At 37.1% G+C, this 24,457-nt stretch overlaps 1 protein-coding gene across 13 annotated transcripts in view; it reads left to right on the top strand.

Moving 5' to 3' along the window:
* KDM6A (lysine demethylase 6A) overlaps positions 1 to 24,457 on the top strand; it is a 209,884-nt gene that overhangs the window by 53,011 nt on the left and 132,416 nt on the right. For all 13 annotated transcript variants that reach the window (XM_059050561.2, XM_059050562.2, XM_067023730.1 and 10 more), the window contains exon 3: positions 19,743 to 19,851. In XM_059050561.2, the coding sequence (XP_058906544.1) occupies positions 19,743 to 19,851 (109 nt within the window). The remainder of the gene's footprint in view (positions 1 to 19,742; positions 19,852 to 24,457) is intronic.

Below are 24,457 nucleotides of genomic sequence, written 5' to 3'. Positions count from 1 at the left end.
TTTGGCATAGTAGACCTTATAAACCAAATGTTGAGGAAGAAATTATTCATGACACTGGTTAAAGATGGTAAGGAAGGCTTTATTCAAGGTGGACTACTGCTGTAGGTATAGGGACCCTGCAGTGGGGGAGAAAGATTGGATTTAACTGAATACAACATGGTTAAATGGGGATGTATAGCCAAGGAACAGGGTGGGAGTCAGTTGCTGAAGGCAGTCCAGGGTGATCAGACATCACTGGGGGGATGATGGAAGATGGGGATTCTGGCTAAACCAGTTTAGCAGGACTCTTGCTAATATTGGACAGTGCAGAGACAAACGTGGAAGTCCAAATGTTGAGACCTAGTTGAAAAAGAGCTCAAAGCAGCCTAGAGTTTGCACAGGGAAAGAATCTTTGTCACAATGCACGGAGCTAAGAAAATGTGATATATCTAGGGAACTATTGGGGGGCAGTGGGGAGCAAGGATTTGGTAAGGATGCTTGGTGGCACTGTATAATGGAAGGCCTTACATTTTCTAGGCGAGTAGTCTTTGACCTTTCCCCCCTGCATTATAGTGTACATAATACCTGGCATTTTCTGGGACTGCACAATCCTGGAAAGACATCTCTTTTACTTAGTAAAACATAATGGCACGCAAGAGGGGCAGTGTTATGTATTGACTACCATGTGTACACACACAGCTTATTCTAAGTGATTTGTGGTACAACATTTAAAATGTGTTCATAAAGAATCTAGCATTTAGTTTTTGAAAGAACAAAACGCATGTACCTCTAGTAAAGCCTAGGGAGAGGGCAAAAGAGAGCAGAAATATAAAACATCAGGAATGAGAAAGGGATAGAACCATAGTTAGTTACAAATAGAATATGATGTACAGCCAAACAGTAATTAACTTTAAAATCTTAATGAAACAGATGGTTTGTGACAAAGATGCAAATTATGAATTATGATTCATAAAGTTCACAGTGGTGGTAGATACATGTTTTCCAAAATTCTAGTTTTTGCTTGAAATCTTAAATTGTGGTATTAATTTATTTAGTGCTTACAGTAAATCCTATGTTATTGGTATAAAATATTCCTATTTTTCAAAGCATAGAGAGATTATTGACTTGGCTAAGGCCACACAGTACAAAGCTAAAATTCAAAACCTACCCACTCAGATTCTAGAGCCCACACTTTTTTAATCCATTGTACTTAGCTCTGATGGCATTAAAAAGGGTAAAGCATTTAGATACTTTGGCACTATAAATACCATTAGTAACTTACAGGGCCCACTGTGGAGCCTTAGGCTCAAAAGTCATTCAGACAAGTAAGGCCTGATTAGGTCACACTTGATGTCACATTGACACAGAAGGATATCAGACAGTAAACAGCATGTCAGCGGAGCAGTGACAGGCATTCCTCTTCTGTGGGAATCCTTGCAGTTCTGTCCAGGGGTTAGTTTTTGGCTCATGAAGTGACAGCTCTGGTGTGAGAGAATGAGACTCACATAGGTGGGTGCAAAGCTACTCTAGTAGTTTCCTGTGGCTGATTGTGACAGATTACCACAAATTGGGTGGTTTAGGACAACAGAAATTTATTCTCTGACAGTTCTGGAGGCCAGAAGCCTGAGATCAAGGTTGGCAGGGGCAGGGCAACACTCTGGAGGCTCTAGTGGAGAATCAGCTCCTTTCACATCTTTTGCCATATAAGGTCATCTTTTGTTCAGTTCACCACACCTGGTTTAGAACACACTTATCACACCACACACATAGCACACACATCCACACTCCCATCCCAAATAGGAACCAGTATATTTTCTAAATTTTATGGGCATACTGCTCTTGCAGTTTCTGTAGAGACATGCCCAGTTAAAGGAGGCCCTATACTGAGGGATTCCCAAAGCTGTGGCATCCTACCAGATATTTGTAGTTCATTTTCAGTACTCTCACTCTAGGTTTATTTCATTAATCAGGTAATTGTTACCATAATCAGTGTTGCTAGGAACACAATTGACATTCCACTCTTTATCAGGTTTTAAAAATAAAAGAAGTAGTTAACCCAAGGTCAGATTTGTCCCTAGAGGAGGAAGGGTTTGGTTGACTTTTTACTCACAGTAAGATATTACTTAGAACATACCATAAGTGATTACTATATATTGTTGTGTCATAACCTTTCATGATTTATTGATACCGCCATAGGCTTTGGGAGTAGCAGTGAGTTGATGATGATATACTGAGTTCGTCCGTTCTCTACCTCCCTCCCTTTCTTTTTGTCTTTCTGCCTCCCTCCCTCCCTCCCTCTCCTTCCTACTGTCTGTCTGTCTTGAATTGTAAGATTTGTTTCAGAGTTTATAGATACTAAAATGACACTGTAGCCCCTGAATAGGGAGGACATGTTGTTAATGGATTGGAGAAACACAGGTGGTAACATTTTGGTTTGGGGCAGTTCAATGAGCATGAAAGAAGGAAAAGGAGAGCACTTCCAATTATTATTACAAATGTCAACACATTTTATTACATAATATCAAAAAATTGTATTCATTAATATTACCACCAGTCTCATCAGAAAAGCCTTTTGAGTTTGGGGAAGCTGTCAGGTTCACCGTGGAGGTAGTTTTCCAAAATACTGATTTTTGTTTGAAATCTCAAGTTTGATCATTGACAATAAATAACTGTTAGTTTTCTTGAAATGACAGACTCATTTCATTCATTTTTGAGAAAATGTCTTCCAGTACCTAAGTCCGAATAAACATAGTTTGTCAGTCATTCTTTTGAGTAAAAAAATGGTGTTCCATGAAAAAACAGGCTAGTTCAGTTTACAACTTAAACAATCGCACATGTACGTACCCTCAATATAGCCATTGTACTTAGTATGGAGTAGAATGCTTTAAATGAAGTTCCCATTTTGCCACAAAGATTATTAAAATAATGTGTGGTCAAGGGTTGACATTTAATGAAATGATTTTTACTGCTTCATCAAAGATATTCTTATATGAAACTGGCGTTAAAAAAAAACCCTATAGGGCTTCCCTGGTGGCGCAGTGGTTGAGAGTCCGCCTGCTGATGCAGGGAACATGGGTTCGTGCCCCGGTCCGGGAAGATCCCATGTGCCGCGGAGTGGCTGGGCCCGTGAGCCATGGCCGCTGAGCCTGCGCGTCCGGAGCCTGTGCTCCGCAACGGGAGAGGCCACAACAGTGACAGGCCCATGCACCGCAAAAAAAACAAAAACCAACCAAACAAAAAAAACCCTATAAGTGCTTGGTGGTGAAGAATATGTGATTTCTAGTTCAGTTTGGTGCCTTTGGTGCCTCTGCCTTGACTTCCGCTAAGGTGCCAGCAGTTTTACTTACCATTACTTTTGCATCATCAGTATGTGTTAATAGAGTTAAAAAAAAGAAATAATATCTTAGTATTATAATGAAAATAATTTTGCATTAGCAGACCTCCTTAAAGTGTTTAGGAGACTCCCAGTTGTCTGTGAACCACACTTTGAGAATAGCTGCCTTAGGGTTACAGCATGCATTTTTAACTTATTAAAGCCTAACTGATACATTTTCTTCTCTTTTCTTGGGCAATGCAAGATTCTTAGAGCCTTTAACGTTCTCCCTTCCTTCGTTCCATTGTTGTATATATTAACTCAACATGTTTTAAATACAAAACATTGTTAAGGTTGTCACCCACATGCTTAACGTTTTCTTTGCTTGTCATTTCTTTCTGAATCTCTTGACATTCCTTTTGAGATCATTTTTGTTTTCTTCATGTGGGTCTGCTGTATTCATATGTCTGAAAATGTCTTTATTTCACCTCATTAAGTATGTGTTGAGGTTTTGTTGTTTTGCAACTGGGCTTCCAGTTTTTCCACCACCTTTTGTTGAAAAGACAATCCTTTTCTTTTTTTTTTTTTTCGGTATGCGGGCATCTCACTGTTGTGGCCTCTCCCGTTGCGGACGCGCAGGCTCAGCGGCCATGGCTCACGGGTTTAGTTGCTCCGCGGCATGTGGGATCTTCCCGGACCAGGGCACGAACCCGTGTCTCCTGCATCGGCAGGCGGATTCTCAACCACTGCGCCACCAGGGAAGCCCGACAATCCTTTTTCTATTGAATTATCTTTGTATCTTGTCGAAAACAGTTGCCTATATTTGTATGGGTCTGTTCCTCAGTTTTCTATGTTGTTCCATTGATCTCCGTTTGTTCTTTCCTCAGTACCACACTGTCCTGGTTATTGTTGCTTGCTATATTGTCTTGAAATTGTGTAATATGAACCTGCTGACTTGTTCTTTTTCAGCATTGTTTTGGCTTTTCTAATTCCTTTTCTTTCCATATAATTTTTAGATCAGCTTGTTGGTATATACAAAACTTGCTGGGATTTTGATTGGGATTGCATTGACTCTATATATAAAATTAGGGAGAATTGATATATTAACGTTTTCTATTTTGTGAACATGGTATTTCTCTGATTCTTTAGATATTCTTTGATTTCTTTCATCAGCATTTTGTTGTTTTCCATACACAGATCCTATACATATTTTGTTAGATTTATATCTTAAGTACTTCATGGGGGGGTGCTATTGTAAATGGTATTAAGTTTTTTCCCCCCAAATTCCAACATTGCTGGTATATAGGGATACAAGTGACTTTGTTTATTGACGTTGAATATTACACTTATCAGTTCAAGCAATTTAAAAAATTTTAACTTTAGCTTATCACAGCCTACCTTCAAGTTATACCATGTCATGCATAGTGTTGACCTTACAAGGATATACTTCATTTCTCCCATCCTGGTCTCTTGTAATATTGTCATACATTTAACTTCTCCGTGTTATAAACCCCACAGTACATTGTTACTGTTTTTACTTTAAATGGCTTCTTTCTAAAAATAAACTTTGTTGAGGTATAATTTACATATATTTAATTTCACCTGTTTTAGGTATTTGATGAGTTTTAAAAAATGTTTTATTGAAGTATAGTTGATTTACAATGTTGTGTTAGGTGTTTGGTGCATTTTGACTAGTATATACACTATGTGGTCTTTTGAGACTGGCTTCTTTTACTCAGCATAATACCTTTGAGGTTCATCTGTGCTATATCAACAATTCATTCTTTTATATTGCTAAATATTGTGTAGATGTACCACAGTTTATCCATTTACTTGTTGAAGAATATTGTAATTGTTTCCAGTTTTCATTGATAATGAATAAAGCCACTATAAACATTGTGTACAGGTTTTGGTATGAACGTAAGTTTTTTTCTTCTCTAGGGTAAACACCTAGGAGTGGGATCATCAAGTCCTGTGATAAATGTATGTTTAACTTCATACTTAATTGTCGAACTGTGTTCTAGAGTGACCGTACCATTTTACATTTTTACCAGCTGTTCTGCATCCTCATTAACATATGGTATTGTCACACTTTAAAATTTTCATGAACTTTAAATAAATAAGCTACAAGGATATTTTGTACAAAATAGGGAATTTAACCAATATTTTATAATAACTATAAATGGAGTATAACCTATAAAAATTGTGAATCACTGTGTTGTACACCTGTAACATGTAATATTGTACATCAGCTTTATCTCAAAAAATTTCATGAACTTTGAGGGCATTATGCTAAGTGAATAAAGTCAGGCAGAGAAGGACAAATACTGTATGATCTCACTATATGTGGAATCTAAAAAAGTCAAACTCAGAAGCAGAGTGTAGATTGGTATTTGCTGGGGGGGGGGGGGGGATGTTGGCCCAAAGGTACAAACTTCCAGTTATAAAATGAGAAGTAATGTGTAGCAGTACAGTTAATAATACTGTATTGTATACTTGAAAGTTGCTTGGAGAGTAGATCTTAAATATTACCACCAAAAAAAAAAAAAGTGACTACGTGAGGTAATGGATATGCTACCTAATCTTATTGTGGTAATCATTTCACGATGTAGACCTATATCATGTTGTATACCTTAAACTCACACAATGTTGTATGTTAATTATATCTCAATAAAGTTGGGGAAAATAGCCATTTAAATAGGTATGTAGTGGTATGTTGTGGTGTTAGTTGATTTCTGTAGCTTTATAGTACCTCTTAAAATTGGGTCATGTGAGTCTTCCAACTTTGTTCTTTTTCCAAAATTGTTTTGGTTATTCTAGTTTCTTTACTTTTATGTATGAATTAAAAAAAATTTTTTTTGGCGGTACGCGGGCCTGTCACTGTCATGGCCTCTCCCGTTGCGGAGCACAGGCTCCAGATGCGCAGGCACAGCAGCCATGGCTCATGGGCCCAGCCACTCCGCGGCATGTGGGATCCTCCTGGACTGGGGCATGAACCCACGTCCCCCGCACTGGCAGGCGGACTCCCAACCACCACGCCACCAGGGAGGCCCTTACATATGAATTTTATGATCAGTCCATCTGTATCTACAAAAAAAAAATACTGCTAGGATTTTAGTTCTCATCTTACTGAATCATCCAGTTCATGAACATGGTATCTCTCTGCGCTTATTTGGGCCTTGAGTTTTTTCATCACTGTTTTGTAGTTTTCAGCATACAGATTCTGCTGCCCATATTTTGTTAGAATTATACCTACATGTTATCATGTTCCTGGAGCTATTATAAATGGTATTTTAAAAATTTTGTTTCCAATTATTCATTGTTAGTGTATAGAAATACAATTTATTTTCTGTATGTTGCTCTTGTGTCCTGTGACCTTGTTGAACTTGCTTATTACTTCTAGGAGTGTTTTTTATCCTCCCAGTAGATTTTGGGGTCAGTTGTGTTTTAAGGAGACGTTAAAAAAAAGTAAGAAAAATGTCTTTTATAATTACTTGTGCAGCTCTTATTTCTGGTGGTCTTCATTCTGTATTCTGTGTAAAGGTTTATTTCTGGTATAATTTTACTTCCACCTGAGAATTAAAAGAAAACATTTCTTAGACTATAGGTAGGTCTGCTGATGTTGAATTCTTTTCAGCCTTTGTATATCTGAAGAAGTGTACTTTCATCATCTTTTTTTGAAAGATATTTCTACTGATTATAGAATTGTAGGTTGACATATTTATTTTCCTTTCAGTAACTATAAAGATGTTGTTCCACCTTATTCTAGCTTACATTGATTTGGGCAAGAAAATTTCTCATAGCTGTACTGCAGCCTGAAAAGCAGTAAGCTTGGGATAATTTTAGGGCTCACATCCTTTGTTTTCCCTTGTCAAGGATTATTGTCATGTGTTCTCTGATATTCAGTGTGTGAAAACCTTTGTTTCATACAGTTTCTCTGGTTTATTAGTCATGTCATTCAGGAATAAATTTGGTCTGTTTCACTGCATCTTGGTGGGAAGCAGAAATTCAAAGACTTAAGAAATTAAATCTCAAAATTCTGTATAGAATGGAGGATTGAGATATCAAGAAGTGTGTCATTCCGGTAATTCAAGTGTGTGTCTTGTGTGGAGAAGCTAGATTTTAGGTTTCCCCTGAGATAAGTGGGCTGGTATTTATTTCATTGATTTAAAATAGAAATTTGAATATGAGCTTATTAGAGACTTAAACTGAAATAGTATTTCGGACAGTTTTCATACTTTATATGAAAATATTTTCAGTGAGTATTTAGTGTTAAGACAGCTTTCTTTTAAATTCAGATTTTTGGTAAAATATTCTTTCAGGATTGGTTTTTCAGATGAACCTTTCAGTGGAGCATATTGTTAGAAGAGCCACTAATTATGGAAAATATTTGAATTTGCTTAACCTTTTATTAGTTTTACTCTTTCAGTTACTGAGTCAAAAAGCCTTTCGGGTCATTGGAAAAATTTATACTTAGGATAGAGCAGGGTTATCTTCTAGTGGTTTAGTAGACATGAGCCCTTATGACTTATCTGAGGAGTGGGTAATGTACCTGTTTGCCCCTTGATCTTTATTAATCAGCAAACAATTTGGTTGTGTTTTGTTTTATTGCTCATTCTTTCATTTTGTGGATCATAGTGGCAGATCAAGTTTCCCCCAGTATTTTTTTTTTACATTGAATGTTTTTTCTTACTGATTCTTTGGAGTTTTGTATATTCTGAATATGAATGGTTTGTTACTATATGTGCTGAAGGTATATTTTCCAAGTTTGTGACTTGCCTTTATATTTGTCAGTTTTGTTCTGTTTTGATAAACCTGAAGTCCCAAACATTGATGTAGTTTAATAACCTTTTCCCCCCATGACTTGCATTTTTTGGTCTATTTTTAAAGAATTCCTGCCCTATCCTTTTGTCCAAAACATTTTACTGTGCTTTTCTTCTTAAATTTTGCCTTTTATTTCGGTCTTTAAATCCATTTGAAATAGGTTTTTGTATGTGTAGATGTAGGAGTCTAGTGTTTGCTTTTTTTCCTTCTTTTTCCCATTAGAAGCCTCTCACCGCTGCAGCCTCTCCCGTTGCGGGACACAGGGCGCAGGCTCAGCGGCCGTGGCTCACGGGCCCAGCCGCTCCGCGGCACGTGGGATCCTCCCGGAGCCGGGCACGAACCCGTGTCCCCTGCATCGGCGGGCGGACCCTCAACCACTACGCCACCAGGGAAGCCCCCTAGTTTGCCCATTTTTGTTCACGTTTCCATACATATGAAAGTGTGTTTCTGAGCTCCTTATTTGGTTACTAAATATTTGTATTAATGTACCAGTTCTCTTTATTTCTGAATCTTTATTGTAATTCATGGTAACTGGTACCGTGCCAACTTTCTTTTGGTTATATTTGTGTAGTATTTCTAAATCTTTTTTTATATTTTAGATATGTCTAATAAATTGTATAAATCTGGACTTAAAAATCTATTGATAGCCTTTTTTTCTTACCTCGCATACTTATTCCATTTATATTTGTTGTGATTAATTGCATTAAACGATATTCATTTTAACATATCTACATATTGATCATTTTCTTTGCTCGTCTTTTATCCCCCTCTTTATATGTAGTGACTTTTTGAATATGAAGAACTTATTTTCCTTGGAGCTGTAGAAATTCTTTTAGGCCACGAATATGATAGTAGTATGCTTCAGTTTGGCCTTTACTTTGGATTGTTATTAGTTGAGGACTGCGTATAAATTCTTGCCTGAAGTTTGTTTTACCCAGGTCAAGTGAATTCAGACTTTTGGTTACAAATACGCAGGAGATTTTCTTCTCCAGTCATTGCCATTATGGGACAGGCAATTTTCTTTGTCCTTCAAGACCAGTTTTAAAATAAAATTTAAAAAATTGTTTTATTATCATATTTTTAGTTACATTGAGGTTGAAGGTCTAGCCCATTGAGGTCTCAGTGTTATGAGGAGGGTGGCTTATTTGACTGCTCTTCTTGGGTAGCCCCTAGGCTTTGTGTTCTATCCCTGAATGAGACCTCTAAACCCATCACTCAGGTTTACACAGACTTTTAAAATGTCCTCAGTGCAAAAAGTTGCTTCACTACTCTCTCTACCTCTGCCTCTCTTAAGTCTCCCCCTTCCTCCAGCCCAGTCTTCCTAACTTTCTCATTTGGTCAAGTTCATAGTAAGAACCTTGTGTAAGTCCCACTGCCACCATGTTTTGTCTAACATTTTTAGTTTTCAGCAGAGTGGTTGTCCAGGTTGCCTGAAGTGGGAGTACTTCCTAATTCTTTTCATTTTATGGCACACATGCAAGAATGATAGTTTCTACTAATTGCTGGGAGAAACTATTGAAGGCACTTAAGGTACAATCAATGAACAGGTTGATAGTTCATGAAAGAAGTAGTAACTTCAGCCAATAAATATTTGGAAAAAAGTAATTAAAGAACTGAAAAAGATCACTGCTGGTGGAACATTATATTGGTTCATTTTTGCTAGTGGGACTGTCAAAAGCTTAAATTGTGCCTCCCATTCAACTGTGAGGAAGTTACCTTGAAGAAATATAAATTGGCCAAATTATGTTCGTTGGGTAATAGTAATAGTAAAAACTTGGTTAACAACCAGATACTCTTCAGTAGAAACTAATTATGGTTTAACCATTATTAAAATGATTTGCAGATGTTAATTTTGATGTAGATCTGTATACTTTGATACGGTAAGCAGTTAATGATATATAGAACGAAGGAAATAGTTTATAAACTGCATACAAAGATTTGTACTATTTGTTTATATAGTCATCCATCGATATCCAAGGGGGATTGGTTCCAGGACCCCTACGCATACCAAAATCCACAGATGCTCAGTTCCTTTATATAAAATGGCATAGTACAGTTGGCCCTTATATCAACAAGTTCTGTATCCATGGGTATGGAGGGCCGCCGACTCTGCATAGAGAAAAGTCTGGAAGAATATATTCAGATAGATTAAAACTTTTTTTTTTTTTTTTTTAAAGCACTACCTTTGGGGAGGGGCCTTTACTGTGTTGCAGTTTTCCTAGTTTTAGGATCGTTCATTTATTTAATAAATAAATTCTAATTGCCGACTACATATTAGAAGTTGTGGAATTCAAAGTAGATTATTTTCAGTGGAGCTCATGGTAATAAATGTGATGTCCCGCTCCCCCCCCCCCCCCAGTGAAGTGCTTACTCCTTCCTTTTTTATGCATTTATCATTTTAGAAATGTGTATAAGGCAAATGAATGCATAATTTGCTGATAAAGATATTAAAGCAAGCATTCATGTTATAGCAGGCATAATAATATTTTACAAACTTGATCAAGATTTGGTCTACATCATCTTGTTGTATTGATAGATGGCTTTCTTTCTGTTTGTGTATTTTGGGAACTCTGAATTAAATGTGTACAGCCGAAGTGATGGGGAGAATGATTGCTTGTAAGATTGTCTGTCTACCTCTAGACAAATAGAAGACTGGAGTAGCAAGCAAATGAAGTAAAAAAAAAATGGGAAGTAAAGCCTACTGCTTTACATGGGAAATCACAGGATTATTCTGGGCTTTATTCACAGAGGTCATTCTGCTGAAATTTTATCTCATACTCTCCTTGCCTCCAAGTTTGAAATGTACATTCTTTTAAAGATTATCCAAGACTTAATTCACATGTTTATAAATGTACTTTAGTATAACTGTGCAATCTTACATTTAGCATGATACAGAAAAAAATATTTGGAAAATAACTTGGCTGTTTTGACACAACAGCTTTTAAAAAATTTCATGTTGGGGGAATTCCCTGGTGGTCCAGTGTTTAGGACTCTGAGCTTCCACTGCAGGGGGCATGGGTTTGATCCTTGGTCGGGGAACTAGGATATCCTGCAAGCCACGTGCCATAGCCAAAAATCAATCAATAAAATAAAATAAAAATTTCATGTTGGTCTTGGGCGTGTATACATGCATGTGTAGTAATGTAGGATTCACTAGTTCATTTGGCTGCATGGGTCAACAATAAAGGTTTTAGAGTTAGTAAACTAGCAACTTGCTGATGGTTGAGACAGTACAGCCTAGTTTGCTTTGTTGCATCTGTATTTGGCATTCTGTGCCAGTTATACTAAAGAGAGAAAATAATAGCACTAGGTGAACTAAGGAGATTCAGAAGAGAAAAGAAATAGGGTGAAACCATTTAACATTTTCCAGATAATACGCCACATTTTGTTTGAAATGGTATATTATCATTTATATGTATGGGCAGTAGTGTTTTTCTGCCACTGGTGGCTTTTGTGTGTTTTTTTTTTTTTTTTTCTGGTACACGGGCCTCTCACTGCTGTGACCTCTCCCGTTGCGGAGCACAGGCTCCGGACGCGCAGACTCAGCGGCCGTGGCTCACGGGCCCAGCCGCTCCGCGGCATGTGGGATCCTCCCGGACCGGGGCACAAACCCGTGTCCCCTGCATCGGCAGGCGGACTCTCAACCACTGCGCCACCAGGGAAGCCCACCACTGGTGGCTTTTGAATATGGGAATTTGATTTTTTTTTTTTTTTGTCTTGCTGTTGATTTTTTTTTTTTTAATGTGTGTGTCTTTTTTTTGGGGGGGGAGGCAATAATGATGATTGCTTTTTATATGATTTAAAATAAAACAAGATGAGAAAACATGGTAAAGAACTTAGGCTAAATCTTCCTTGTGGGATGGTGGGGATAGGAACTGGCGGCCTTATGTGTTGCTTTTGTGTTTGGTGTAGAGGTAGAGTTGTGGAAGGAGCTGTGTGTTGGAGCGGAAGAGGAAGAGCTGCTTATGGAGGTCCTTTTTCTTGCAAATGACTTTAAGTCTCTAGGCATGGCCTGAGTTGCACACCTTACTGCTCAGAGGCTCTGCAGCCAAAATGTTTGAAGCCACCCCTGCTAGTTAGTAGTTCAGTGACCTTGAACACAGGATTTACGTTGTCTATGCCTCAGTTTTCTTATCTGTGAAGTAGGGTCTCCCTATCTCATAGAATAATTGTGAGGATTAAATGAATAAGTATATGTGAAGTGCTTAGAATAGTGCCTGGTACGCATCAAGAGCTCAGATATTAGCTATCAGCACTTGAATTATGAAATTATCTAGTTTGATTTCAATAGTGTAGTTCTGTGAGAATGTTTTGCATTAGCAAAGCATTTTCAATAGTTTATTTGAAAAGAATGGTACTTAAGGTGCTAGTTTCTTGAATGATGCTGATATACTCATTAGCATCCAGCATATCCACTGAATGCAGAGTCCAGAGAGGCTGAGAAATCCAGGATCCATGCTGATGTGCTTGAATTTTGTTAACTGACTTTGTTGTGATGCAAAAGATGTATATTAGTTGAAAAGTGGAGTGAGGGAGATAGGGTAGAGTAACAGATGTATAAGTTCTTGTATCTTCTCTAAAATGTCAGGTATGGGTGACAGTTAATTAGATTTCTTTTAATTTCCCTTTATCCTGTTGGTATGTATTAATGATTATTTCATTAGGCAGCTTTTTTGTTTGTTTGTTTGATTTAAATGAGGAAAGAGGGCTGCATACTCATTTATTTCTTAATAAGAATTCTCAGAGGCAATCAGTTCTGGGCTGCTCTGGAACTCTACTGTTCCAGGAACTTGGGCTCTGTTTTCCTACTCTCCATCCCCAGCTTGTGACTTTACCATCTGGCTGATTTCTAGCTAGGGGGAGGAGGGGTTGAAGCAGAACATGTCCTTTCCTTGTATCCCATTGGCCAGAACTTAATCACCAGGCCACACCTACAAGGATGGCTGGGGAACCCAGTATTTATTCTGTGTCAACGTATGTCTAATTAAATTTAGAGTTTCTATGAACAGAGAAGAAGAGGAGAAAGGATATCAGGGACTCCTATAATCTGAAGCAAGTTACAGAACAGTGTTTATATAAATATGTAAATATTAGTACTAAGGTGGGAAAAATATATGTGCTTGCATCTGCACAAAATAATCTTGAATATAGTAAGAAATTTTTACATTTGTTGCATCTGGGAAAGGGGACTGGGTGGCTGGGGTTAGGATTGGGAGAGAGACTTTTCACTACATACCGTTTAGAATTGGTGATGTGTAAATTTTAACTTTTCAAAAGTAGTAAATGAAATTAAAAAGAGAAGAACGGGAAGTCTGAGATATAAGTTCAGGAATGGATGTCATTAAGAATCAATAATATTATCATTTTAAGTGTGTAACCCTTCCTTCATTAAAAAAATGGCATGTTGAAATTTCAAAAAATGGTTTAGACTCAGGTACTTTCAACCCTTTCAGATTCCTAAACAGGCAAAGGCATTGCGAGTACCTGGAAAGGGGAAGAATTCTGATTTAGGAGGCATATTTCTGGGAAGGATATCAGCTTTAATGATGCAGACATTTTTATGGTTTTGAGGGAGGAGGTCAAGATAGTATGTTTATTTAGAAATTCTGGAAATTGAAAGTGAATAAAATGTAATCACGGAATCAAGTCAGGAGAGATGCATTCACATATATATATGTGTGTTTGTATGTGGTTATGTATTATATATAATATTACACATTGTGTGCTTATATCCGAGAAGCTCAAGGAATCTTTAAAAAATGCAGCTCAGAATTGTATCCAAAGTAAGAACTCTCCTTTTTACCCCCCACTAAGATACCTTAGTAGTTTATGCTTTAATTCTTTGATATGAGCCAAAGAAAGATGGCCCATTTAATTTTTGGCATATTTAAGTTTTTCTCCTTTCTGATTGAACTGAATTAAACTTGTTTGTAAATTATACCCATTCATTGGTCTGATGTCTGGAACTACCCAAAGTGCAATTAATCTTCTCTCCTAAGTGACAGCTTCTTAACTATTTGAGTAAAGGTAAGGCATCCCTCCCTGATGATTCTCCTCAACTAAACTCAGTTAAAATCATTTTCACATGATAATTTTTCCATCTTTCACCAAACTTGTAACCTTCTTTATGTTACCACCTATTAAAATGTGGCACTCAGAACTAAAGATAATTTTGGAGATCTGGTCAGAGCAGACTTTGGTGAGCTGATTATTGGTGTTGATTTGCGTAATATGCTTCATTAATTTGGACCATGAATACATTTTTAGTAGCCCTATTTCATGGATGACATGTTGACCTGTAGTCTGCTTCAATCCCTAATCCTTTGTAAGTAGTCAGCTGCTAAACCATCTTTTATGTCTGTGGCTGTTTTTAGGAATTATGGGCAGGACTACATGCTTGCTTTTATTATATTCAACCTAAAAGTTTGGTTCATTTAAAATATCAGTGATTTATATCTTAATGGAAATGAGTTTAAATAAGTAATAAGAGTAATCCTTAGCATCCTGACTTGCAGCTCTTACGAAATGGAAGTTTAGGACAAAGAAGAGAGGGTTATTCGAGAACCTAAAATAATAACATGACATTGTTTCATTAATTCAAGAAATGTATATTGAACCCCTATCATGTGATCATGGGTTGGGATATAGCCCTTCCCCTGGCGGAGCTTACAGGTGAGGGAGGCAGTAAGCATCTGGGAACCTGATAGAAGAGGAAGGGCTTCAGAATGGGAGCCACCAAACTAGGACTGTGTTGAGATTCTGTCTCTGGGCATTCATGGCAGGCATTACAAAGAAAGAAAGAGAAAAAAAATGAAACCATTTGGGGTATTTAAATCTACATTAGTTTTCTCTACCATTTGTATGTCACCCAACTACTTCAGCTAATCTTTCTTTTTTTTCTTTTTTTTTTTGCGGTACGCGGGCCTCTCACTGCCGTGGCCTCTCCCTTTGCGGAGCACAGGCTCCGGACACGCAGGCTCAGCGGCCATGGCTCACGGGCCCAGCTGCTCCGCGGTATGTGCGATCTTCCCGGACGGGGGCACGATCCCGTGTCCCCTGCATCCGCAGGCAGACTCTCAACCACTGCGCCACCAGGGAAGCCCCTCAGCTAATATTTCAAATTGGAAAAAACCCCGCATTTGTTTAGATGTTGCCTGTACTTAACAATTCTAAAATAGTAACAACTCATTTTAGCTAGGGATTGACCAAGTTTATCATAAAAGACTTTAATGCTTAACATAAAAAAAACCAAATTATTTACATGTCTGTGTTTATGAGCGGTAATCTGTCAAGGTTTAGAAATAGCGGGTAATGATAATATTACTATTCTGAGATAACTGGTTTTTCAAATAATAAAAACAAAGCAACTACCGAGCACAAATTATATTGAACATTGTGGAAAATGGCACCGTAATGGGAGGAAGACATCCAGTCTCTCTCCTTAGCTGGGAGAATCTTTACTCTCCTTTGATTCTAGTATTTAATGATTAACTGTTTATTTCCCTTCGCAATGTTTTTTTTTTTTTCAAGTAGGTGGTATCGATTATAGATGTGTAAGCCACTAACTATAAACAACTATAGGATTTTAAAGTGATTTTTGTCATTGGAGAAGGTGCTCTGTTGAATGATGATGATCTAGTACAAATGATTTTCATTCACATTTCTGACTATCCTTACACTAAAGATAGTATGAATCCTGGAGGAAAGCATAATAATTTTTAAGTTTAATTATGAAAAATTGTAAAATGAACAAAATAAAAAGTTTCCGTATGGCTGGACTATAGACTTTCTATTTTTACCATTTGTTTTATATTCTAGTTGTTTTTCTCTGCATATGTGTACAAAACCATACCTACCCTATATGGGGATGATTTTATTTGTGCACATTTAAAATGAAAAAAACACAACAACAAAAGCAAGAATATAAAAGTAACCCTTTTAGAATGTTAAATTGATACAGCCACTATGGAGAACAGTATGGAGGTTCCTTAGTAAACTGAAAATGGAACTGCCATATGACCCAGCAATCCCACTACGGGGCATATACCCTGAGAAAACCATAATTTAAAAAGAGTCATGTAGGGCTTCCCTGGTGGCACAGTGGATAAGAATCTGCCTGCCAATGTAGGGGACACTGGTTTGATCCCTGGTCCCGGAAGATCCCACATGCCGTGGAGCAGCTAAGCTTGTGCGCCACTACAACTACTGAAAGCCCGTGTGCCTAGAGCCCGTGCTCCACAACAAGAGAAGCCACCGCAATGAGAAACTTGCGCACCGCGTCAAAGAGTATGCCGCAACTAGAGAGAGCCTGCGCACAGCAACGAAGACCCAACACAGCCAAAAATAAATAAAAAAAATTTTTTTAAAAAAGAGTCATGTACCACAATCTTTATTGCAGCTCTATTTACAATAGCCAGAACATGGAAGCAACCTATGTGTCCATCAACAGATGAATGGATAAAGAAGATGTGGCACATATATACAATGGAATCTTACTCAGCTATAAAAAGAAAGGAAATTGAGTTATTTGTAGTGAGGTGGATGGACCTAGAGACGGTCCTACAGAGTGAAGTAAGTCAGAAAGAGAAAAACAAATACCGTATGCTAACACATATATAAGGAATCTTAAAAAAAAAAGGAGGTTCTGAAGAACCTAGGGGCAGGACAGGAATAAAGACATAGACGTAGAGAATGGACTTGAGGACACAGGGAAGCGGAAGGGGGAAGGGTAAGCTGGGACGAAGTGAGAGAGTGGCATGGACATATATACACTGCCAAATGTAAAATAGATAGCTAGTGGGAAGCAGCCACATTGCACAGAGAGATCAGCTCATAGGGAGGGTGGGAAGGGAGACGCAAAAGAGGGAGGAGGTAAAGGGATATATGTTTATGTATAGCTGATTCACTTTGTTATACAGCAGAAACTAACACACCATCCATGTAAAACAATTATACTCCAATAAAGATGTTAAAAAAGTAACCCTTTTAACAAGAAATATTTTTGCTTTATAGAAGTTTGCCTGAACTTTGTTCTAAATCTAAATTAACTACATATCGCCTGTGTTTAAAACTAGCCTTTTAATGAAACTCATTACTATAAAAACAGTTTCATTCTAGGTTATTTTATGAGTTAGTAATATTGGAAAATGGCCCCATTTATTTATTTTCCTTTAAATGCTTTAAAAAAATTGTTAGTATTTGCCTGTATCTAATATCAGTGCTTACCTCAAACACTTGAAATAAATTCATGAAGTTTCACCATGAAATAAATGGTGACTGACACAAGGTGCTTGGAACATTTATTCTGCCTTTTTGCTCATCTTCATTTTGTTTGGTATTTAGCTCTGTCAGCATCATTTTTGACCACCAACATTAGTTGGTAGGTTTAGGTACATGCTGGCTTTGTTGGAAATTACTATGAATCTGTTGAGTCTGAGTGTCCATTCTGATTTTTGCCTGGTGTTGTGTTTCGTGATGATCAGAGTTGTGTATAGTACTCACTTTAGATGTGTTCTTTTTTAAAATGGAATATGGAAGATAGGTAATAGATGATCATGGTAGTGGCATCAATGTTTGGTGATAAGAGGAGGTATAGGATGTTGCCATCATTTTGCTTAGATTATTAAAGAAAATTTATTCGTGTTTGTATCTTGAAATCTTTTTCACCATGAAACTATATTTGCTTGTAAATTTAATGCTAATCAGCCACGAGAAATTATCAGAGAGGAGTAGCAAAAGTTTCTAAATAACTAAGAGTTTAAAAAACAAAGACAATAACTAGCTTTATTTACAATGCCATTATTAGCTTTAAAAAGTCATTTTATTTAGTGTAAAAATAATTGTCATACTGTAGCCCAGTAATTTTATGAATTTCACTGATATTTAAAAGCACTGAAATAAATTGTATTTTTGTACTCTAACCATCTGCCAGATAGGATTATATATGACTTAAATAACGAGGATCTTGAAATTTCATGCCTCCAAATTATAGTAATTTCTGAGATGTCAGTGTAGCATTCAGACTCTTTTAATTATAAGGAAGCAGAGTGATAAGTTTTCAGTGATTGTGATTTGGTATATAGGCACATTTAGATAGCTAAGAGTGGAATAAGAACTGAAGACAGTCCCTTTTAATAAATGTTAGACTTTAAGGATGGTAAAATCATCCCAAAATTCGCCTTGTTTAGGATGGCTTCTCCAAACTTGATAAGTATTTATGTATGTGCTTTGGATAGGTAAATTTTAAATTTTGAAACTCTTCATCAAAGGCTCTATATTTTACAGGAGAGGAAAAATCAAGGCATTTTAAGTGGGTACCATGCCCCACATCACACTTTCTTATCCCATCAAAAGCTCTTGAAGCAGTGGTGAAAGGATTTTTTGATAATGGAAAGTATTTTTTGTGGACACCAAACTTGAGAGTGTACTCAGACATTTGAGAAATCATACACATTTTTTTCTTCAGTGACTCCAGGACCCTATAACACATAACAACATTGTAGTGTAGATTGTTAGGGAAATTTTGACAAAATTATTGGGGTGCTTGAAACAATCCTGGAAGAGTTGGAGCTTTTTATCTTAACCTAAGTAGAAGGTAGAGAAACAATTATTAAGTACCTATGGAGTGCTAAGCACTGTGGTAAACCCTTAGAGAAGTTTTCTAGTTTTAATCCTTTAATCAGCCCTTTGAGTGTTACTAAAACAGAATCAGAGACGATAAGTTCCCCAGGATCTCCTGTAGCTAATGATGACTGGGATTTGTCAGACTCCAGAATCCTGTTCTTTTTTTTTTTTTTTTTTTTTGTGGTATACGGGCCTCTCACTGCTGTGGCCTCTCCCGTTGCGGAGCGCAGGCTCAGCGGCCATGGCCCACGGGCCCAGCCGTTCCGCGGCATGTGGGATCCCGTACCGGGGCACGAGCATTGGCAGGCGGACTCTCAACCACTGCGCTACCAGGGAAGCCCAATCCTGTTCTTTCCATCATTTTTTTCCCCCTGCACTCTTCTGGATTACAAAAAAAGAATGATATCCTTAAAATACTGTTATTTTTTTTCTTCAGGGAACAAACTGAGAGTGAGTGCGTATGCATGTATTGGAATGGGGGTAAAATTAGGAATAGAGTTAGAGTTGGTGGGTATGACGTGTATCATAAGAAGATAATTGAAAGAAAGTTTATGGTAGTTTAAGTGCGTAGAGGTGATGGTAAAAAGTAGCTCTTCAGTATAAATGGTAGTTATTATTACTCTGGAGATTCTGTGAATTCTCATGTAATTCAATAAAGTTCTTCCCATTTGTGGAAAAGATTGATATATTTGTTTATGTCAACATGGACCACAGTAAAAATTTAGATTTACAGCTAATGAATAAAGTTATCAAAGTGTTCCTGTATTATCTTATTTGGCAAGTATTTCCATTTTATAAGTAGGAAAAGCACTTATGCCATAATTAGTGGTTCTTTTAATAAGTAGGTATTTTAGAAGAATGCTTCATTGGCTATATCTGAGGTAGAAGTAAAATATATTGATTTCTTGGGTGATTGAATGGAGAATTATATGCATTATCTCAGGAAGGAAATGTATTTTAGGGTTTTGTCTTTTTCTTAAATGCTTGTATTTTTTATTTCTAGGCTGTTCGCTGCTACGAATCTCTAATCTTAAAAGCTGAAGGAAAAGTGGAGTCTGATTTCTTTTGTCAATTAGGTCACTTCAACCTCTTATTGGAAGATTATCCAAAAGGTAATTTTTTCCCCTTGTTAATTACTGTTTGATTTATATATGTATTCAAAATAACTGTAATTGTACTCTATCGGAGGTATTACCATTTTTACTTCTGAGAAATTATAAGCTTATGAACATCCTAAACAATGAGAAAAGTGGAGTAGATGGAAATGGGAAAAGTTCATGTGACTCCATGTAAATCAGCAGTAAGTTGACCATTCAGCTAAACTGATAACCACCTACGTGTATACTACCGTTTTGTTCTGCCTTGTGAAAAATTCCTGCTTTTTAAAGGCTCCGACTATAGTAGAAAGTGAGCCATTGATGGACACTTTGGAAAAGTATCACAAACTCAGCATTTCTCTTCTTTATCCTTTAAATTCCATTTTAGCTAGAAAATATTTGAATGAAAACCTGATCTGTAGCCATGTTATTGTAAAGGTAAGTAACAGAGAGATGATCACACATGAGCTTGAGCATTGGATAAAGCATTTTTTAATTCATTTGAAAAGTTTTTCCTATCGGAAATAAGTGAGTTAAATTATTGAAGGTAGTCCCCCAAGCTGTGTCCTTTTTATGGTACCAAGCTGCTGACCCAGGCCATTACTCACTTAGGAAGTTAAAAGCACCCCCCAAACACCACACCCCTCAATACCAAAGGCAAAGAAAAACTATATTCTTATAATCGATAACATTTTAACCTTTTGATGATAGTAAACATTTTAATGTGGAGTGGATGGACTTATTCTTGTTTTCCACAAATGTATTTAGGTGGGCTGAACAACTGAAAGGTTGTTCAGGGCTAGAGTGAAGGATTGTTCGTGTTTAATTACGTTAGGTCAAGTGAATACTTTCCTAATGAAAATACAATTTTACTCTGAGACAGGTATGCTCTGGGGTTTGAAATTAGGCTTATTCCCCAGCTCATCTCTGTGGTTCAGCTGTGTTACTTTTAACAGATTATATAAACATCCCTGAGCGTCTATCTGTAAAACGAGGGGAGGATGTGGTAGCTGCTCAGGGGTTTTGGGATTCCTGTGTGAAACTGGTTAGTACTTAGCAAAGTGACTTCAGGGTAATAGGTATTGATAATTATTTAACAATCTATTAGATATTTTGTTTTAATTAAAACTAACTTATTTAAAGGAAAGCATTATACAAAAGAAATAATACAGAGTTCTGCGCAATCTGATATTTTCAGTGCTGCACCTTTTATTTGGAGAAGCACACTAGTTTTAGAGCATATAAACAGAGACTCAGACTTGAAAATTAGTTTTGCATATGTGGCTGTATGTCCTTATTGCTTAGTGGTCATTTAAAATAAATAAACAAACAAACAAACAAGCTTTTAAAACTTTATTAGTCTATGAATTTAGCTACATTTTCCATTTATAAAATGTTTGGCTGTGAAGGTAATGAAGAATCCAGGGGTATTTGTTTTGGAGGTGTTTTTTTCTTTTTTGGAAGGTGTGGTAGGGGACATGTGGCAACTAGACAATGTTGGCAAACTAACTGGTAGGAGTAATCTAGAAAGATGGGAGAAGAGAAGGATAACCCAAGGATTTAGTCCTTGAAAAGGTGTGCTCTGCGACCCATTTGCTGTTGTGTAGATGAACTGGCCATTGATAATTTGTAATAGGAAGAAGAGGAAGGAGAGAATGAATGCAGAGGTACACATTTGTATTTCAGAATATTTTAGTATTTCAAGCAGATGGCTTCTTATTTCCTAGACGAGAGTTGTTTGAATTCATCCTTGGGGCTTTATTGACCACATTCCCACTTTAAAAAAATCCTTTAAAAATACTAATTATTGAACTATTTCTATCCATTCTCTTCACTGTCTTCCCAGAAGTCCCAAACTAGAGCCAGTCTCCAGTAGCCCCTTCCACACATCATCACCATCATCACCAATTTATGGAGACATTTGTTAACCTCAGGCTACTTTCTCCTTTTTTCTTTGGAACCCAGTACAAGATGTGAACCTCTAGCCCGAGCCAAATAGATGTTTATTTTTAGAGAACAGATTACAAACCATAACTTACTGGGAAATAAACATAAAACATTCAGTGAACATGTGAGTAGACTGCTCAGATGTATGTATGTGGGGGATTTACTGGCCCTGTTTATTCTGAGGACAGTTCTTTAAATACTGTCCTGAGTCCTCTTGTGCGTGAAATTTTCAGAGTTTGGGGTTCCTTATGAAAAACTGCTTCTACTTTTGGAGTAGAAAATGGTAGAAAATATTTTGTGTACATATTAGACTGTGGTTTTTCTGCCCTTATTTCTTACTCTGATCTCATCTACTTCCTGTCTTACATGAATTTCTAAAAATTTTTGATCTGTAGATAGTATACTTTGATTGTCATTACTGTTACGGATTTATTAATTAAAAATCACCTTTTCTGTCATTTCAGAGGAATTTGAAGATAAAAAGACCTTATAAAACATTTTTTTAGTCTTTCTGGTTGCTAATATGTATGAAGAATTAAAAAATTTTTCCATCACTTGATTTGGTTATTAGGCTTCTAGGAATTTATCCTGAAAAAGTAATTGGTTAGAGGATTGCGGGAGAATGGAGGCTGGAGGCTCATTGCACTTAGCCTGTTGTTGGTTGGATTCCTCTGCAGTGAGTTTAGCATACAAGATGTTTAGTAAGGAGTACCTTTAGGATCAGCATTGTAGAAGGTGTGAAATAGAACCAGGATTGGACAGAGGGAGAAGTTAAGCTGTGACAGCCTTGGCCAACTCCATGGGGAGCCCCGGAGCTAGAATGGCTATCACAGGTTGGGCCAAGATGACCAGGCCTTTATACTCCATCCATTCCATACTGGACATGGGAAGGAGTGTGACCTCAGGCAAGGTTGCTCTCCTCAGTTTAAGACAACTCACTGCTAGAGGCTCTCTTGTACGCAAGACTGCCAACAGTCCTTCCTTGAAGTGGGATTTGAGTGGTTCTTTATAGTGTCTGCCATACCTCCTTTCCACTCCTACTCCCCAGCTAACCTGTCAACCTCAGCTGAACCAAACAGCTGATGGGGCTGTCAGACAGACTGCCTTAAGCCATGGAGATGGTACTGTGATTTCTCTTCTTTGAGTTGAAGAACAGCCTGAGAGACAGAGAACCCTGGGCTGAAGGACAAGTGTATATATTCTTGTGAATATATGATGGGTCACAGGGGCAGTTTAATTAATAGAAATTATATGTAAATATTTGTGAATATGTATGGCAGATTATAGGAGAGAATAGTCATTAAGTTGATTGCTTAGCAAATCTGGTAGTAAAGTACCTCAGTACACAGCAAAGTTATAAAAAGATAGAAACTCTGAGGTAAGAGACTTGAGGTGCAGATAGTAAAAATTCCAGAAGTTAAAAAAAATTAGTTGAAGGAGATACAGTAATTAATCATTCCTGATATTAGTATGAAAACCTTGACACTTTTACAAATAGTTTCTTCATGGTTTGTGGTGAGCTGAAAGTTTTCCCTGAAATTCCACCTGACAATAGATTTTTCTCCCTTTCCTCCTTCCTTCAAATAATTGGTCATTTGTTGCATTGTCTATCACTTTTGGGCAAAGTAGGTTTTGGTTGTTTTGGCTCCTCAGTAATTATAAATGGCTAGGGCAAGTTACACGCTAAGAGTTGCTTATGTGGAGAAGTCTTAAGTCAGAGTTGGTGAGCTTTTTTTGTCTTTCTCTCTTTCTTTGTTTCTTGGATGGAATGACAACACTCCATCCTAGGATATATGTAGTATAAGCACATAAAGTACATGTATTCCAATAATAGATCTTGAGTTTGGCTTCTCCAAAAATTGCCCTTTTTTGGATCCTTGCATGGTTCATCTCTTTATTGTCATGGTTGTTGGAACTAAAGGTTGTGATTCTTGTAAGAATCTGCTCTTTGTTTAAAAGTTCTTTCAGATAGTCATTGGGATAGTTTGCATAGTATATATGATACAAATTTACTTTGTGTTGAAATAGTAAAATGAAATGAAAATCCAGAATACTGACATAAACTGGCATGTAATATACATAGAATGAATATGATGTATCTTTCTGAAAGCTGATATAGTTAAGGTGATCATTCATGTGTTTTAATTGCATTTGTAGTCATTGTACCCCCTTTCTCTATATAACTTTATTTAAACGTATTTACTGATATAAAAAATCACTTGTGCCTCTACTCCCTCTCATCACAATTTGGGAATAATTGATTTTGTTCAATCTATTTGTGGTCTAGAATTAGAAAATGCAATTGAGAAAAATAACCCAAGGGAAAAAAACAGTGACCATAACCCAGGTTGTCAGAAGTCCATATCCAGGCAACTAGCAAAAGTTGTAGCTTCAAGAACTGGAGAGCTGGTGGTAAACACATTGAAGGAATACAAATAAGACAGCTACTTGATGGTTCTTGTAGTAAACTAAATGTGCAATATTAAAAACCTCAAGGAGGGACTTTCCTGGCGGTCCAGTGCTGGAGACTCTGCCCTTCCACTGCAGGGGGCACAGGCTCTATCCCTAGTTGGGGAACTAAGATCTCGCATGCTGCACGGCCAAAAAAATAAAAATAAAGACCTCGAGGAGTATATTATTTTACTAACGACAAAGAAGTAGTAAATCTCAGTAG

This window comes from Kogia breviceps, chromosome X, assembly GCF_026419965.1.
Source record: "Kogia breviceps isolate mKogBre1 chromosome X, mKogBre1 haplotype 1, whole genome shotgun sequence".
In the NCBI taxonomy this organism is placed as follows: Eukaryota; Metazoa; Chordata; class Mammalia; order Artiodactyla; family Physeteridae; genus Kogia; species Kogia breviceps.
The sequence above is the reverse complement of the archived record's forward strand: the minus strand, read 5'-3'. Positions and strand labels throughout refer to the sequence as shown.